Source organism: Eschrichtius robustus, chromosome 17 (genome assembly GCF_028021215.1).
Source record: "Eschrichtius robustus isolate mEscRob2 chromosome 17, mEscRob2.pri, whole genome shotgun sequence".
In the NCBI taxonomy this organism is placed as follows: domain Eukaryota; kingdom Metazoa; phylum Chordata; class Mammalia; order Artiodactyla; family Eschrichtiidae; genus Eschrichtius; species Eschrichtius robustus.
In genome coordinates this window covers 52,407,523-52,425,372 of record NC_090840.1, presented here as the reverse complement: position 1 = coordinate 52,425,372, position 17,850 = coordinate 52,407,523, and the positions used below count along the sequence as shown (strand labels likewise).

At 44.3% G+C, this 17,850-nt stretch overlaps 1 protein-coding gene across 1 annotated transcript; it reads right to left on the bottom strand.

Annotated features, from left to right (window-relative positions):
• Window positions 1–3,746: 3,746 nt before the first annotated feature.
• Window positions 3,747–11,333, bottom strand: ODF1 (outer dense fiber of sperm tails 1). The gene is made up of 2 exons (XM_068526009.1): window positions 11,014–11,333; window positions 3,747–4,143 (listed from the first exon to the last, which is right to left on the bottom strand). Exons 1-2 carry the CDS (start codon window positions 11,331–11,333, stop codon window positions 3,747–3,749), a joined length of 717 nt encoding a protein of 238 aa, XP_068382110.1.
• Window positions 11,334–17,850: the final 6,517 nt, after the last annotated feature.

Below are 17,850 nucleotides of genomic sequence, written 5' to 3'. Positions count from 1 at the left end.
GCCCTGAAGGCCAAAAAGTACTTGACACTGATGATGCCGGAAGGTGACTAAGCTGCTGATTCAAGAAAACCAACTTCCTCTTCCAAGACGGCTGCCTAATCTATTCTCAAGTTGTTTCGCGCAGACACATCCTGGCCTCATGCTTGCCTGCCACCTTTGCCTGCTTCTTCAAGGGCTGCCAGTTTCACTCAAACAGCTTTCTCGTTCTTGTACCCTTTTGTTCTGTTGCTGTCTCAGATGTTATCCAAATGGTCCGTTCTAACCTCGTCACACCTGGATCAGGAAACCCTCACCACACAAAGCCAACAGTGTGGACCACATCCTCCCATCCCCAAACCAGGACACAGTCATTTGAAACCTGGGGTGTCCCAGGAAACCTGGGATAAATACTCATCATATCTATAGAACCAACACTAAACCTTGATCCATTTTTAATGTAAATGGTCTTAATAACCACAAACATATGGGGGAGAAAAACAGTGAACAAAGCTGAACTGTTTTGTTGACTAATTGACTGTAGTTTTCATAGGCATGGTGACTATATTCCTGTAATTTTCTAACACAGTGTTTTATTTTTTAATTTTAATTTTATTGGCGTATAGTTGATTTACAATGTTGTGTTAGTTTCAGTTGTACAGCAAAGTGATTCAGTTATGCATATACATATATTCATTCTTTTTTAGGTTCTTTTCTCTTATAGGTTATCACAGAATATTGAGTTCTCTGTGCTGTACAGTATGTCCTTGTTGGTTATCTATCTTTATATAGTAGTGTGTGTATATTCATCCCAAGCGCCTGATTTATCCCTCCCCTCTAATGCAGTGTTAATTTCAAATGTTCCATTAGTGGAAACATTTTTAATGCTGAATGTTATGATTGATGTTGTTTGATTGTTTTCAATAAAAGCAGTTCTTTATGTGTATAATAAAGTGTGACATTTTGTACACCGCTGTAAGATTTTTTTCATCTAAAATCACAGCCCAGCCCTTGGAGTCACCCCAGCCTAGGTGCCAAATAGTGAATGAAGAAGACTCCAGAAGATTCCAGCCATTTAGGTCTTCCCAAATGGAGCAAAGACAAAGCATCTCACCAAGCCCTGCCTGAATTTCTGACCTACGAATTCATGAGTGCAAAAAAAAAAAAAAAAGATTGTTTTCTGCAAAAATAGATAAATAAATAAATAAATCACAAACTGGAGTAAAACTCTTCTCAGGCCATTTTCCTTAGTGTATGAAAATGCAGTTGTCACTGAAGTTTTAGTAGAAGAAAAGGAGTATTTTCCCTCCAGAACCTTCCAGACTGGAAATTTCAGACATTCTGATGCTTAGTGATCCCCATTCCACTAAGAGCAGAAGTTATTCCAGCCACACAGGGTCATGACCATGCCCCTGGGGGAGCTCTCTACAGTGCAAAGAGAAAGATGATCTGCTGGAAGGGGTTCTAAGTGGTGGACCAGTTGCTTCTGGAGCAGTGAATGCTGGATTTCAGACACCCTGTCTGGCATCCTGACTCCAGGACTCTTCCTGTTACTGACACATTGTCTGAAGCACACCTAAAGCCTTTGACAATTATAGCATGGTGTTAGTCTTGCCTTCGCTGTGAGCAGTTCCTGGAAAGGTACTTCTCATTGACAACAGCTCCTGGCACTGCGCTTCGTCATAGCAGGTACTCAGTAGACAAACACTTGCCTGTGAGGATGGTGCGCAGACTCAGGCAACCAATCCAGCGCAGGCCAGGCTTCAAGCTGAGGGGCGGCCTCTGGCTTCCCCAAGGCGTCCTGCGAGGCAGTGAGGTCACCAGTACATTCCTTGGAAATGCCCAAGGCCCATCTGGAATGCCCCTCTGGCCTCTCCTAGCCCTTGTAAATTCAGTTTCTTTGGAACTCCCTCCTCTCCCAACCCCCCCAAACACCTCCTTGAATTTAATCTGAGGCATTTGTGAAGAGGGTATTTCTCTCCATCTCTGCTATAGAGCACAATATCTGGCATTTAAACTGATAAATCTGGCTGGCAGGTTGGTGAATGAATGAACTGAATCTGGACTAACAGGAGGGTGAGCAGGTGGGCAGGTGAATAAAATAATCGACTGTCACCAGGCATGCCCTGGAATGGCACCCTCCAGAGGACAGAGATTCCTGCTTATTCAAGACACCAGTGGGATTCCATTGACTCCACAGCATGAAATTTTTTCAAAATCCATTTTTAAAATGTGTTACTTAGAAACTAGAATATTTATGAACATGTCATCAAAGTATGGCAAGACACTTATAAAGGTAACTCTACCATTTGGTACATACAAACATTCATTTATACCTAGCTGCTAGGTAATAAATTTTTGAAATGTTCAATGTTTTTCATTCACCACCTGTATTAGCGGGCCATTACTTTCCTCAGCTTAAAGCAAAATGTGTTTGCTATCACCATCAATATTCTTTAACCTTGAACTTGAAGGAAGCTTTTAAAGAAAAAGGGCTTTGAGAGCTTTAAGATCCCATCCAGAGTTTCTCAACCTTACCTGTGTGATTCAGTTACCTGGGGAGACTTTTAAAAATCTCGATGTCCAGGCTGCACACCTCAAATCTATTGCATTAGAATCTCTGGAGATGGGACCCAGGCATCAGTACTTTTTTCTTTTTCTTTAAAACATTAAAAAAATATATTTTTTTCTTTTTACTTTTGTAAAAAGTGGTGGTAATGGATTAGAGTTGTGTGTGTGTGTGTGTGGTCTGTTTGTGTTTTTTACCTTTATGGTTTGGCATCCATGTTTTTAAAGCTTCCCTAAGTGATTCCCATGTGCAGCCAAGGCTTTAACGCACGTGCAGCTGAGACTAATGAAAAAGACTTACTGTGCAAACGCGAGGGTTTTGCGTTCCCCGTAACAGTCAGATCTGTAACCAGCCGGTGTTCTCATTCTGATCCCTCCCCATCATCTCCCTCTTCCTTTACACTTATTTCTGTCTTGGCCGTCACGAATTACTCACGGGCTGTGTCCATGAGGATCCAAGTTCAGGTGAACTATGCTATCATTTCATGAAAGCTGTACTTTTCCACTCATGAACTTTGGACTGAACTTCTGTGCCTTGAAGGAGTTTTAGGGTCTGAGAAAAGCAGATAGTTGAAATAAATCCTTAGGAGCTTGCAAACCACCCTGAGCCAGAGCTGGCCCTTCCCCCAAATCACAGGAATGTTGAGACACGACAGCGTATGGCCACCCCACCCTCTGTCACTGAACATGCTCCCCCCATACTTTTGTACCCTCATCGTTGCCCCAGTCAAAACTCCAACCACATTTCCACTGGGGAGTCACTTTCTCTCTAGTGCTCCCTACCGCAGTAGCTTTGAAAAAGCGCTTGCCTTCAGCCCTAACTAGTCTTGGTTTCTGCTTTGACTGTTTCATTTCTGGGCAAGGTCATGTCACAAAATCATTTGGAAAAACAGTGTCTGGGGATGCCCACCCCAAAAGTATCTTTTCCTGGGATTTGGCGGTAGTGGGGTATGGAGTAGCACACAGGAGGGCAGATCTCACCATTCATCTCCGTTCCCATCTGTTCATCCTTCCGTTGCCCACTAACCTGGCGGGGCTCTGTGGTGGGTTGAACCAAAATACTTTCACACACCAGTGGATTGCAGTTATGTATTCAGTATTCTATGTTCTTGAATAATACAGGCCATGGGAAGGGGGAGAGAAACGCTAGAAGAGCTGCCGGGCTGGATACCTGACTCTACTAAGTCCTGGGTTCCTACACTTTACAAAATCATCTTCCTACAGGAAAACCGGCTCCCACAGGGATAGCATGGGTTGCAGGGGTCGCAGGGGCTGCAGGGGTCACAGGGGTTGCAGGGAGACGTGCAAGGGTAACAGGGAGACTCGATCTTGACACAACTGCCGAGCCCGTAGGAGTACGTCACGTCCTTCTCGTCTACACACGGGGGCAAGCTGAACTCTTTGCAGATGTTCATGTAGCTGTACTTTTTCGATCCCAGGCAGTCGTATCTGTTCTCGCGCTCAGCTGACACGCACACCTTTCCGTCCTTCACTCGCACCTTGACTTGATCGGGTTCAAAGCCGCACACGTTCACTGATCCTAAAACGTTACTGCTACAGCAAGAGGAGGCTAGAATTCTATTTGTTGTTCTTCTCAATCTGGAATTTAGGAAAAGGAAAGGGTGGGAGGAAGAAGCTCAGACCATGGAGCTCAGACACAGCTTGACAAGCAATATTTTTACCTCTTTTTTAAAAAAAAAAACAGCAAAAGTAATACACACTAGTCACTGTGAAAAATCAAACTCTACAGAGGCGTGTAAAAGTAAAAAATGAGAGAGTCCTCCCATGTAAATCACACTCCCTCACAGGTAAACCCCTGTTAACAACAGATGGGTGCTTGGCCTTCCAGATCTTTCTCTTGTATTTATTTTTAATTCTCTTTTTTTCTTTTTCCTTCCAGTTTTATTGAGATATAATTGACATACAGCACCGTGTGAATTTGAGGTGTATCGCATAATGATTTGACTTACATGCATCATGAAATGATTATCACAATAAGTTTAGTGAACCTCCATCATCTCATATAGATACAACATTAAATAGAAACAATTATTTTTTTCTTTGTGATGAGAACTCTTAGGATTTACTCTTAACAACCTTAATATATAACCTACAGCACTGTTACTTAATCATGTTGTATGTTATATCCCTAGTACTTATTTATCCTGTAACTGGAAGTTTGTACCTTTTGACCACCTTTATTCCATCCCCCCCACCCCATCCCACTGCTCTGATAACCACAAATCTCATCTCTTTTTCTATGAGTTTGTTTGGTTGGTGGGTTGGGTTTTCCTGAAGTACAATTGACCTATAATACTATGTTAGTTCCTGGTGCACAACATAGTGATTTGACAGTTCTATGCATTACAAAATGATCACCACATTCTCTTGCATTTAAATCTCAGCTCCTCCTCTTATTAGTTATGGAACTTTGGGCAGGCTCCTTAAACCGCTCTGTGCCTCAGTTTCCTCATCTGTAAAATTGGGACAATAATAGTAACCCATTTCTAGGGGTTTCATGAGACTTAAATTAGTTAATGAATGAAAAGAATCTCTACTAGTGCTTGCCACATAGGATGCTAGGCTTTTGTCTGTTGTGTGTTTTTTCTTTTCCTTTCTTCTTTTTTTTTCCACAATGTGCCATGGAAAGTGCTAAGCCGTTAGAGCCATTGTTTCATTTGACCCTCACAAGAACCCTGTCATGCAGGTGTAATTGTCACTATTTTGTAGATGGGGAGGTGGTGAAGGTGGTGAATGGCAGAGCCTAGATTCAAATCCAGGCTTGTTTAATGCCTAGGTCATGATTTTAACCATCAGTCAGATGGAGCTCTTGGCATGAGGACCTCAGCAGCCTGGCATCAGCCCTGCGTGCTCTGGCCCTGCTCAGGGACCACTTTCTTTCTAATTGCCTGATCCTTCCAAAGACAACCTAACGCTCTGAAATGCTCTTCTTTTTATCCCTTAACGTTTTTTTAAAAATCTGTGTTCTAAGGCTCACTCCCGGCAAATCTTCTTGCATCTCTTGGCCTCCAAAGGGAGGTATTGGTATGTATGCTTTCTAGAAGCTCTTCTGGTTTGAGGAGTCTGGACTCTGATTGGGTGATTGGTTTGAGATACATTTTTAATTCTTACTTTTTTTGCTGAATTTTTTTATACACTTCTTTTTGTTACTTAAGTTATACAAGTTCATTGTAAAAAACTCAGAAAATACAGATAAGCAAAAAGAGGGAATATTTTTTTAACATACCCATAAGCCCTGTTGCCTTCTACAGGAGATGGATCTGGGAGCCAGATCTACAAGGCAAAGCTGGCTCCCAGATCTATCTCCTCTTACAATATGAGTCTTGAAGTATGAGTTCGTTGTTCCTGTTTCGTTTTTGTTTTGCTTAGATTCCCCCTCTTCCTCTATTCCTGTCACTCCAGCCCCGTCCCCACTGCAGCAGCTGAAAAGGGGTCTCACAAATGTGGGTCTTCAGGAAATTGCCCCGAAGTCTTGGCTAGACCAGGTGTCTTCTTCCTTTTGCTTCTAGGCCAGGGGTTATCAGTGGGGATGTGTGGGTTTAGGAGAAATTGCAGGAGCCTCATTCTACTCATCAGATTTAACTCTGAAGTTGCAACCTGACTCCTGCCCGGCAAAGTACCTGTCACCCCACATGCGATTTTCCTTGGTTCTATGGGGTTCTGGGCAAAGAGAGATGGCCTGCTCTACTAGCTATCACCAGGGAGGAACTTAGTCATAGTAAACAGAGGCAAGTCAGCCTCTTTGGTTGGTGGCAGAACGTTCTTCGGAAAGCTGGGGAAAAGCAAGTGGGCAGTGCCATCTGTCTGCCACTCTGGGCTGTCACTTCGTCTCCCAGCTGAAGCTGAATTTCACCTGAATGTATGACCAAGCTCCTGAATGCGATACTGCCCACAGCAGAGGTGAGGGATATCGCCAGCCATCTTCACAAAGATATGAATCAGGTTCAGCCGGCTGACGAATAAAGTAATGAGGATGATGAGAATGCCTGTCTCTACTCTGAACCAAAGGGAGGCTGGCCTTCCTCTAGTTTCCTTGGAGTACTTCACTTTTTCTCCTAATTTAGACCCCTCCAAAGACCCATTAAGCGCAACTGTTCCTTTCCAACGCATCTTTCCCTCTCTCTTCTTTCTTCTCCTTCTTCCCATTTCCTGCCTTGTCTCTCTCCTCCTGACTTTTGGTTGATACTGAAGAAGGGTATCAGCGGGAGCAGAGTGGCACAACACAGGTGCATCTGAACACCTGCGGGGCTTGTTCAATTACAGGTGTCTGGGCCCCACCCCCCCAGAGTTTCTGATTCAGCCAGTCTGGGGAGGAGTCAACAATTTGCATTTCTAACAAGTTCCAGGTGATGCTGGCTGCTGGTCCTGGTCGGGAGATCACTCAGGACCACTAACCAGGTGATTAAGCACATGGATCCCAGAGTCAGGCAAACCTGGCTTCAAGTCCCAGCTGTCCCATTTCCTGATGATCAAGAACATTGCCCTGACTCTGGTTCATCATCTGTAAGATGGCCACGGTGTTACAAGGATTAAATGAAGATGAAGTGTTAGGCACTTGGTTTTCACTCAATAAAGGGTAACTTTCTTTAACAGGCTGTACCAGGCTCCGCTTTATACAGACTTCCCTGAAATTCAAGGCCTTAAGCGACCAGGCCCCGAGTCCTGTGTAATTAAACACTAAGGTCAAATAATGGACATGCCTTTGGCCTGGATGGGCGGCAACGCCTACTCTTGCCACCCCGAGACCTCTGCGTACAAAGAGATTGTGATGAGAGGGGACCAAGGGGCCCAACTCGCTTCCAGCTCTGCAGGGACACAGAGGGAAACAGCGAACTCTCCTCTCAGCGGAAAGCCAACCAGCCACCAGCCGTAAAGTAAGTAAAGCCATAAAGCCCCGGAGTTCCTCTCTGCTGGCTTCCCGAGGTGTGACTATGCCCTGATCTTTGGGTCAAAGGATGGGGGATGGAAAGATTCCCTGAGGGCTTAAGACCCAGGAAGGCACCGCTAAACCACAAAGAATGCAACCCTGAGGGCTAACAGTCACCAGCCTCCCCCAGTGAGAGCGATTCAGTGAAAACTTCATACTCAGAGCGTGAGGGGTAAACAAGAAACCAGAGGGCAGGTTTTTGAAATTTTCAGAAGATGGTGCCCTTTGTGGGGGGCTTTTCAAGGGAACTTCTCGAGCCACAGGCTGCCCACGGATACTTGGATGAGCAGATGCAAGCACAGTCTCAGGATGAGTTTCCAGGCACCAGCAAAGGTCACAGGGTTGAGCCCAGTGCGTTCCTGGGCGCAGCTGCAAACCAAGGTTCATGTACCCGCAAGGACTAAAGCCAGGTGTCAGAGCCACTCTGCCGCGGGCTTGATAATTAGATAATAAACTCGTAAGGGCAGGATTGAGGAGGGGCTGACTTTGCTTCTGGCACTTGAGTACAGAAGACAGGAAGCCCACGAAGTGTGGAGGTGAGTCCGGTGCAAACTTACATCAGGCTGGTCACATGGCTTCTTACAAAGGAAACCAAATTCAGTCACTTCAGTCTCTCTCAATCCAGAAGAGGAAGGAAGAGTCGGAAAAGGTGAGTGCTTGGGGTGCAAAAGGAAATTTGGGGAGGAAAAAAGAATATCAAAGAAGCTAAAGAAATGAAAGTACTTACTTGGGTTTCTACTAATGAAGATACTGCCAAGGTGTCTTTTGAAGCAACTGCTCAGTAAACATTTGAAAAGGAATTGGACCTTCTGTACCCAGTCCAAAAACGCACCACACACACACACACACACGTGCGTGCATCAATCAAATAACACACACTCAGGAAGGCTCAAATGACTCTTAGGGGGAATTATATGGTTAGCCAAAACTTCTTGCCCGTTATTAAAGGAGCCCCCAGAGACAGAGCACATAGACTGTCACACAGAAAGACAATTCCAGTGGGGCCATGGCAACTATAGACCAGGGAATCTTATTTCCCCATTGGGCAAAGAATCTTCTGGATAACACAGCCTGGCATCTGAAAGGACATGTCATAACCTAACCAAACTGCTATCTTTCTCTTTAAGGGGTAAAAGGTCATGTGAATACGATTTCTACATTCTAAAAGCCTTGGACAAAGTTTCACACCAAAGATTGTTTTTTAAAAAATTGAATCAGCATGATATTTCTGGATCTATTTAGTCATGGACTGGGAGCTGAGAGAGAAGAAAAAAGAGGCATTTCACTGAAAAAAATATTAATGTAAGAGTCCTCTGGGATTGGAGCTGGATCAGGGTTTAACATTTTCATCCATATTCAGAAAATTGAATATTTAGGTTTGCAGGTAACACTAAGATTTCCAGGTTAGTGAAATGTCAAGCTGTCAGAAATAGAGCAATAGAGCATTCCCAAGGTGGTATGAATAGGAAGAAGAAAAGCGGCTGGGGAGAGATGCAAAAGGGCAAACCTGAGGTCATTTCTGAAATGGACTCTGGATTATCAGTTCAGAGATCCAGGAAGACAACAGCAGCTTCATATACTGCCACAAGCAACAGAAAAAAAATTAGCAAAAAATCCAAGCATTGTCAGGAAAAGTATGACAAACCAGAGAAAACATTACCTCTTGTAAAAACCACAATGCCGAGACTTAAGCCTGAAGTTGTGTCCACTGCAGATCATTGAGACACCCAGAGTAGGCAGAGGGTGCCCAGGTGGTGAAGAACTCACCTGGAGAGTCTGGAGAATAGGGACAGCCAGGAGACGAAGGCTGAGCAGACTTGGATCAAGGGTATTCGAGTATTCAGAGGCACAGGGAAGTGGACACACCTGCTCACAAGTAACCCTTCATTTAGACCAAGTACTTAAAAAAGAACCCCTGACTCACACTGCATGAAATTTATATAACTTGATACTCTAAGGAGTAAAAATTAAAACTGGTTCAAATTGAGTGTAGATGAGTTTATTGCCAATAGTTCCATCTCAGACTATTGAGGGAGGTCCATTCCTGACCTTTGGTGACTGATGACCTGGACAATAATTGCCCTACTGCCCTTTCCAGGGAAACATCACTGTCACGGTTGTCAAGGGCCTCATTCTCTCTCTCTCCATCCATCCATCCATCATCTACTTTCTATCGATCTATCATCTATCTATCTATCTATCTATCTATCTATCTATCTATCTATCTATCTAATCTATTTATTTATCTGTCATCTAACCTATTAATCTATCATTGGGGTAGGAAGGATGTTGTTTAAGGACACAAACTGGCAGTGAGTAGTAAGTCCTGGAGCTCTAATGCATGGTATAGTGAATATAGACAACAAATATTGTATTACAATCATTAAAGTGGTTAAGAGACTAGAACTTAATTATTCCAACCACTAAAAAGAAATGATAATTATGTAACACAATAGAGGTTCTAATTATCGCTACAATGGTAATCGTATTACAATATATAAATGTATCAAATTAACATTGTACACCTTAAATTTACACAATGTTATGTGTCACATAGATTTCAATACAAAAGATCATCTATTTATGTCCTTTTAAAAAATAGTATATTAAGTAGTTTTTCTGCACGTTGCTTTTTTCACTTAATATGACAATACTTAAAATGCTTCATCAGTCCTTTTTACATTTACATATCATCCCAATGTTTGGATGTACCATAATTTATTTAACCAGGGGACAGTGTTTTCAACCATTTTTTTTCATCATACTAACAGACTAAATGGCATATGTAGACAGAAAAAGAAAGCTTTCTCAAGCAAAAAATAAAATGTGATCAAACCCCCAAAATTTTAAAGTGCATTTAAAATTATCCAATTCTATTAAAACCTTTTCAACTGTATTCTGAAAACTGCAGCTCTCAGTTCTGTAGTTTATTTGCACAATCTTTGCTACAGTTGAAGGGGGAGGCAGACAATAAACCCAATTCCAGATGAATTTTAAGTCATCAAGAGTTGGGGAGTAGGAGAAAGGATTTCCTACAAAACCATATAAATGCCTCTGTTGTTCAGTTTGCTCCCTTGCTCTTAAAGCCTCTGGCAAACATTAAGGATTTGATCAATTATTATTATTTCTCCCAAAGTCATTTCTGTAAGCCGAAATATACTCAAATCACTTTACTCATAACCAGAAAAAATGTTTATTTTGCTGCTTCCAATAGCTTTTTAATGACGCCCCCCTGTTTCTTTCTCTCATTAAAGCCACATTATTTATCACATTGGCACTCCTGCTATAAGCCGAAAACAGCCTTGCCAATCGACATCATTACACTGTCTTGAGAATCTTACAATTCCCATCATGGACCCATTTACTCTTCTTTTTTTAAATCTTTGTTAAGTCACCAGAGTCATTGTCTTGAACCCATTTCATCTTTGCTCAAGTATCGATTGTCACACTTTCCCCCCCCCCCTTTTTCCAACTTAGGAGGCTAATATACCAACTATAAAAATCTTAGGAAGTTCTCTTACTTGGCAAGCTCTCTCTTTTCATCTTCCATGGCTCTAATGGCTTTCCTCTCCAAACTTCTGAGAGACGGGCGAAGACAGTAAAGCTTGACATCACACCCGCAACATGGGTAGAGATCACACAGGCCGCAGGTCTGTGATCGCTTTGAATAGCACAGGCAGTATGGGTACGGGTGCAAGTCACAGCAGCAATACGGGTGCACGTATAAGTCACACAGGCATCGTGTGCTGAGTTCGTCGATGCATCTCAACTGCCTTAGTTCTCTGTCCACCTTCTTTATGTCCCTTCTAACACTGTCCAGAAGACAACTCAGTGCAGCCATTACAGTCACACCTTATTGTTCTGTGAGTACCTTTGGGAAATGGCACTCGGGGGAGAAAAATTGTTCTAAGTTCTTCTCAGAAGTTTCTTTTAAAAATAAATGAGCCACACATGATTCACTTACTTTAAAGCTTGGGTTCTGTGACCTCACCACCCTCTAAGTATGTCATAGTCTTTTGGTTACCATGAGAACTGTGCACAGTCATGGTCTCCAGAGACCCTCCTTAGAGTTACAAAGCTGCTCTCAGAACCATATAAGATTTCATTCACCTTGAGTTGAGATGGGCCCCCCCCAAGTAATCACAGCTCTTTGGGGTTTATTGGGCTAAAGTGAAATGTTCTTGACTTGTGTGTGTCCTGTGGACTAGCCACAACTATGAAGATCTTGGTGGGGGGGGGTGGGTGGCGGATGGAAGGAGCTGCCTGGCTCCTTTCTTTATGCCCTTCTCGCTCTAGCCTTGACATCTAGCCTTGCCCCTACACTACAGGATTCATTCTGTCCCCTTTTCCCTTTATAGGTGGAATATAAAGAGCTCTCCCATGGGTCTCCTTACCAAGCCATCCTCAAGTCAGCCTTTGTCCTTGACCTTCTGAGCCCCAAGTCTCTGGGTCCTGCCCATTCTTTATAAGCTGGCATCCTGGCTGTCCTGGAACCTCAGTTCTCCAGTGGTTGGGGTCCTGCTCTTAAGCTGCCATCTCTCAGTGCTCAGGGTCCTGTCCTCAATCACCACCTCCCAGCAACTACACCTCTGGTCTTACGTCCAAGCCGCCAGATGACTTCTCCCCAAGTGCTTCCCAAGTGTTGGTCCTTGATACTCATAGCCAACTGCCTGAAGTTGCTTGAAGCCAAAAGTATGAAACCCCCGCTTGGGCCAGTTTTCTGTGCTCTCAGCTGGATCAACACGCTGGACCTGGGGCTCAGCCTCAGCCTTGGCTCGGGTACTTTGCTCCTCTGGGCCTTTCCCCTCAAACTGCTCTCTGCCTCTCGAATCCCCTTTTAGTGGACTAAGGCATAGGGTACTTGAGGACAAGTGGTTGGGTGTGACACTGGAGAGGGAGACAAGGGCCAGGTTTAAAGGGACTTGTGGCCAGCTAAAGAGCTTTAACTTTATTTTGAGCACAATGAAGGATCACTGGTTTTTGTTTCTGTTGAGAGAAGTTGAAAGGTAGTCCAGCAGCCACGTGGAAGGTGCAGTTCAAGGGGAAAACAGTAGCAGTGTCTTCTGCTGGAAGGCAAGAGACAGCCAAATCCTGGACTGGGGACCATGGTCATAGGAGTGGCAAGAAGGAAGCCAATGGGCTCTCCTCCCCGCCACATCCACTCAGGCCCCACCCAATCCACTCTCCACGTTGTAGCTGGAGTGAGGTTGATATATAAATCTGCTACCCCTCAACTCTACCCGCCCCCCAAAGTCTTCAGAGTCTTCTCTGTCCTCTTAGAAGAAGGTCCAACACCCTTACAAGGTGCTGAACAGTAAGGCCTCTGCCTGCCTCTCCTCTCCTCTCTCATCACTGTTCTGTAATTCATTACACTTGAGCCACAAAGGCTTCCTTGAAGTTTCTCTCATTCCACCTCTTTCTGGACTTGTGCACACACTGTTCTGTCTGCTTAGAGATTGAACTCCCCACCCCACCCCTTGATCTAGTTAACTCCTAAGGTGTTCTTTAGCTCTTCTCTTAAACGTCCCTCCTTCGAGGTCTTCCCTGTCCCCCAGACTAAACGCTCAGCACTCTGCGTATTTCTTTTACAACACCATTTGTCTGTTTCCCCAACTAGACTGTAAGCTCCATGAGGGCAGGGACCTACTTTTGTTCACCATTAGATACCCAACACAATGACTGGCACAGAGTAGGAGTTTAAAATTGATTCACTGAATGACCAAATGAGTAAATTAAACAGAATTTAGTGACCAGAAAGAGGATAGAGTGAGGGAGGACTCGTAGGTTTCTAGCTAGGCAGAATCGTGGTGCCATTGACTGAGATAAGAAACACAGGAAGAAGAGTAATTTTGGAGGACATGCTGAGCTTGAGGTGCTAGTGACAACTTTAATGTAGAAATGTGGAGTAGCTTGTGGCTAAGTGGGTCTGGAACTTGAGATAAAGCTGGGCCAGAGATATCAATTCAGGAGCCACAATTCCATAAAGAGTTTGGCAAGGGGGCTTCCCTGGTGACTCAGTGGTTAAGAATCTGCCTGCCAATGCAGGGGACACGGGTTCGAGCCCTGGTCTGGGAAGATCCCACATGCCGTGGAGCAACTAAGTCCATGTGCCACAACTACTGAGCCTGCGCTCTAGAGCCCGCGAACCACAACTACGGAGCCTGCATGCCACAACTACTGAAACTCTTGCATCTAGAGCCCGTGCTCCGCAACAGGAGAAGCCACCACAATGAGAAGCCCGTGCACCACAACAATAAGTAGCCTCTGCTCACTGCAACTAGAGAAAACCTGCACGCAGCAACGAAGACCCAATGCAGCCAAAAATAAATTAAGAAAAAAAAAAAGAATGGGCAAGAGGAGGAGGAATAGATTGAAAAAAAGAAGAGGGCTGAAGCAGACTCCTGAGGAACAATGATAAAAAATGAGAGAATTAAAGGAGCTCATGATAGTCTCTTAGAAGGAATAATCAGAGAGGTAAGAGCCCCTTATGCTGAAGTCCCCTGTGTATCACTAGACCACGCCCAGCACTCCCCAGCCTTGACCTAGGGATCCCTTTTCTGGGCAGATGAAGTATTTTAGTAAAGAAAACAGATTTCTCTGAAGACATTAAAATGGGAGGCTGGAGCCCGAGTCACATGGGATGAGTTAAAAAACAAAGGGGAATAATACTCCTGTGTGGACAAATGCTGAAGTCTTTCAAGAGTGATTCCATCCAATTCTGAAGGTAAACTGTGTTCATAGGAATATGGCCTGAGGGTTCATTGTGGGAGTTATACATATTTCTCTAGTTCCAAATGATGGACTTCTGAACTCTTATATCACCATGAATTCCGTCCCTTAGCAAATGTCAGCAAAGGTTAAAACAAGCAAGCTCTCAGTTTTAGATTCTTAAATATACAGGTTCAGGAATTTAAGTACACACACATCTATATTATACCTGGCACATTATGAAGATAGTTACAGCTTTATTTTAACTAGGATTCTCCCATGATGCCATCCTCCTAGTAATTTCACTCTTTATCATGAAGCATATTCTTGACATCATTTCAAATGACTTAAAGGTAGTGGTGCCTGTAAAGATCAGATGGAAATATGATCCATTCATGTTAGAAGGACAATGTAGAATTCATCAGAACAAGCAGAAACCCACAGGAATGATCTAGAATCACAGTTCCCTGAAGCATAAACACAAGGAGCTTCCATGGGCTCTAAAGTGGAGATGAGGGCCTTTCCTTACATAGGACAATGTCTGCGGAAGTTCCCATCCACCTTGGCTGGATAGAACCTCCTATGGGATGGAGGGCAGGCCTTGGCAACTTCCCAGGCTGGGCAAAGTGGATGCTTGGTCCCCAGTACTGGTGGAACTATGGGCCCAAAAAGGTCTCCTCTGTCTCTTCCACCACGTAGGACAGCTATGGGTCCAGTCATTTACTAGGCCAATGTTACAAAAATACTCCTCTAGCAGTTATTGAATCGGTGCTTAAACATCAAGTTCAAAGTCATACACAGAATATGTCTTCAACTATGTTAACAAGAATCCATAGGAGTAGAAAAACACCCTCAAAAATTAACTGTGGTCGTTTCTCAGTGGTGGAATTATAGATGACTTTAAAAATTCTCTTTTCTAGAGTTTTCTGTGATTTCTTAGTTTCTTCAATGAGGATATCACTAATCTTCTAATGAAACAATTATTTATTTATTTTCTTTATTTTATTTTTGGCTGCATTGGGTCTTCATTGCTGTGCGTGGGCTTTCTCTAGTTGCGGCGAGCGGGGGCTACCCTTCATTGCGGTGCGCAGGCTTCTTACCGCGGTGGCTTCTCTTGTTGCGGAGCACAGGCTCTAGGTGCACAGGCTCAGTAGTTGTGGCTCACGGGCTTAGTTGCTCTGCGGCATGTGGGATCTTCCCGGACCAGGGCTTGAAACCGTGTCCCTTGCATTGACAGGTGGATTCTTAACCATTGCGCCACCAGGGAAGCCCATGATGAAACAATTTTTGATAGTGTGCTGTCTGTGACACTATCAGCTTTGCACTGAATTGCTAAGCCCACCTCTGGCCTCTGCCTCTATAATCCGGGTGGGCTCCAGGGCCATCTCTCTGAGCAGGTTTGCCACTGAGAAAGTCTTCCTGTAATGGACATCTAATGCTTTTCTTACCTATCATCTATGGCACCCTCTTTCAATAAAATAACTATCTTCCCTCTAACCCCGCCATCTGCCATTAGGTACTATCAATAAAGTTGCCCAGTAAAGGGGCAGACATGTAACCAAAGCTGGCCAACCTGACTCTCTTCTGGGAATTTGACCTTTCACAGAGAGACTGGAGATGGTTGGAGCTGATTCATGCGGACAGTGGACCCTGAAGAGACTACACCTTAGTTACTGCCTTGTTCTGTTGTTTTCAAGTTGGCTCTTTGGCTTTCCTTTGAGTCTCTGAACTCCTCCATATCCTTCCAATAAATTCCTGCTTCTCTTCAGTTACCCAGGCAGGTTCAGTTTCTTGTAACTAAAGAACACAGCTGACATGACAGCCTGTCCCCCGGACCTGTCCAAGAGGACCACTCCAGGATGAACATATAGGTCAGCCTTTGCTCCGGTGGACGTTGTCCAGAGATAGTCCAGCTCCTCCCTCTTAACCCAGAACTAGCTGCATCAGCTCAGCCACCAGTGCTGAAGGCCCTGTAGGTACAGGTGATGGCGATGACTCAAACTAGGGCAAGTGTCCGGAAACACCCAGGAAGGCCCATCCATGGACACTCTCCCTGGGGCAAGAGAGACTTTCCTGGGGTTCTATCTCAGAACTTTAGCTTTGGAAAATCCAAGTCATCCATACCATTTCCTACTCAGCAGGGAATCTCTGCTCAAGCACCCCAGGCAGATAAGAATGGAAGAGCTGGGGGCTTGTACATGTGACAGAGTGCGCCCTCACTGGGTTAGGATGACCAGGGCTCCTATGGCCAACCACAGTGGTTCATATTGTTTACCTCCCTCTTCCTCCCACATCCACAAGGAGCTTTAACAAGTATCTTCCTGCCAGATAAGGGGAGGGATAAGGAGAAGGAGAATGTTGGTAAGTTACTCTTGTAACTGCACCCAATGGGAGTGAACTTGGGTCCACGTCGCTGCAGCAGGAAGGTTGCTCTTGGCCAGGATCTCAGGAGGTGCTTTCCTTTTTCTTTCAGCAAATATGATCATTCAGGCATTATTGGGAAGGAGTTATGAGAGCTTTATATACCAAGTATATACACGAGTAAATTTCCTCATTAAGGTTTGAGGAGTGGACAGGGGTTTTCGTGATCGCCATTCTGGTTTGCCTGGGACATAGGAGATGCCAAAACCAGGGAAGGAGATGCAGGCTGGAAATGCAGGTGGGAATACAAAGTGGCTGTAGTGGTCATCCAGTTTGCTCAGTTTAAGTGATGGAGCTCGCCTCAGTGGGGTACAGACCTGTGGCTTTGAACGTAGTAAGAGTCTTATTATGAGCTCTGGATTCTTCGTGACGACTATAGTCTCTGACTCCTTTCTCCCACCCTCTCGTGTCTCCACTTGCCCCTTCTCCCCCTGCTCCCCTCCAGCCTCATGGATTTTCACCAAGAAAAATTGTTAGCTGCAATCTGGTTTGTTGATGAGGACAGAGACCAAAAAGCTTTCTTGAACTTCACACTGGAATCACTCAAACAAAAAGCATGTGTCCATGTCCTCCTAGAAACAGAAGGACTCGCTTCTGCTGCAGATGGTGGCCTGATTAATTCAAGGGGGATGAGAATTTTTATATTCCTTCCACCACCACCGCCATAACTGCCTAACTCTTAAATAGATGCTTACTTGAATAATAATATTTCACACTTAGTGAGTGCTCAACTCTGTGCCAGGCTGATTAGTGACCCTCTGAAGTAGGGCTGTTTATCCCCATTTTACAGATAAGGAGACTGAGGCACAGGGAGTTCACACAGCAAGTGGCAGAGGTAGGATTCCATCCAGGCGGCCAGCCTCCTCTCTCTGTCTTTAAGTCTAATGACTCCTGAGAAGAAAATTTTGGGAATTCCCTGGTGGTCCAGGGGTTAGGACTCGGCGCTCTCACTGAATGATTGGGGATCCCAAAGAGCTCTTGGTTATGTGGGTTTTATCTACTAAGACTTCCCATATAAGAAACAAAACTGAGACATTTACAGAATACGTAAGCATTTAAAAATAAAAATAGTAAACATGCTAACACAAGTATCACTTTTTATGGGAAATTTCCTTTCCAAAAAAAAAAAAAATTGTGAGAACGGTGACACTGTTTTACACTTTTACAAATCTTTCTGATGTCCAGCTTCATAGAGGACGGCTGAACTATCTCCTCCTGCCTCCAAGCTG

Excerpts from the sequence above, each read along its gene's own strand:
- ODF1 (XM_068526009.1), bottom strand. The coding sequence starts at position 11,333 with ATGGCTGCACTGAGTTGTCTTCTGGACAGTGTTAGAAGGGACATAAAG. Across the intron at positions 4,144-11,013 it reads GAAAAGAGAGAGCTTGCCAA|ATTGAGAAGAACAACAAATA; the intron begins GTAAGAGAACTT and ends CCTAAATTCCAG.